Below are 781 nucleotides of genomic sequence, written 5' to 3' on the forward strand. Positions count from 1 at the left end.
GATTAAAAATGATCTTAATATCGTATTACATTTCGATTTTCTCACGATTTCTCTTTTAGGCCCGGTTTGTAAACAGACGAGAAATTCATTCACATAAACACCTGACGTCACGAGACCCCGAGAGAGAGAGAGAGAGAGAGAGAGAGAGAGAGAGAGAGAGAGAGAGAGAGAGAGAGAGCTAGCTCATAGCGCTAGCACTGGTTAGTCTGGTTGCTGAGGTTCACTCAGTAGTATAGTAGTATAGTGTGTAGTGCTGGCAAGACAGGTCGCTTTGTGTGTGTCTCTCTCTCCCTCTCTTTCTCTCCTCTAGATAGTTGAAAGACACAACAAATAAATTGGGGAACTAGTGGATAGTGACAGCGTCCAACTACTTAGAAGTGCGTAGACCGATTCCTCAAAAGGTAATGAGTAAAGTAGCGCCCTTACGCCTGCTATGGCAGGTTCTGCATTCGGGTTGCACTAGGGCACCATCACGCCCAAGGCGCTTGTCAAGCACCCTTTGGGCGGCGAGGCACTTCTGCTCTTCCTCGCCCATGCCCATGCCCGAAGCAGAGGCTGTTAGTACGCCCATTCCGGAAATAACGGAAGCCTTCCCACACTTGCGGACCTACGAGAGCATCTATAAATTTTCCGTGGAGCAGGTGGGTTGCAAGTGTTATTTGTTTTGTTAAACTTTTATAAGTAAGCAAATGTCTCTACTTTATTCCCCAAACATTTATAAGCAACTAGAAAAAGTTTCAACGTCAAGACTGCAATTTGGGTTTGTTGTCCGTTGGCCTAG

The 781-nt window shown here is 46.0% G+C and overlaps 1 protein-coding gene across 1 annotated transcript in view; it reads left to right on the forward strand.

Moving 5' to 3' along the window:
* The first annotated feature begins 222 nt into the window (after positions 1 to 222).
* The window catches only part of LOC136832080 (acetyl-coenzyme A synthetase 2-like, mitochondrial), a 62,650-nt gene continuing 62,091 nt past the window's right edge, over positions 223 to 781 (forward strand). Inside the window, 1 exon segment of the mRNA XM_067092713.1 lies at positions 223 to 641. Within this exon segment, the coding sequence (XP_066948814.1) occupies positions 405 to 641 (237 nt within the window). The 5' untranslated portion in view covers positions 223 to 404.

The sequence above is a fragment of the Macrobrachium rosenbergii genome, chromosome 49 (assembly GCF_040412425.1).
Source record: "Macrobrachium rosenbergii isolate ZJJX-2024 chromosome 49, ASM4041242v1, whole genome shotgun sequence".
Lineage (NCBI taxonomy): Eukaryota > Metazoa > Arthropoda > Malacostraca > Decapoda > Palaemonidae > Macrobrachium > Macrobrachium rosenbergii.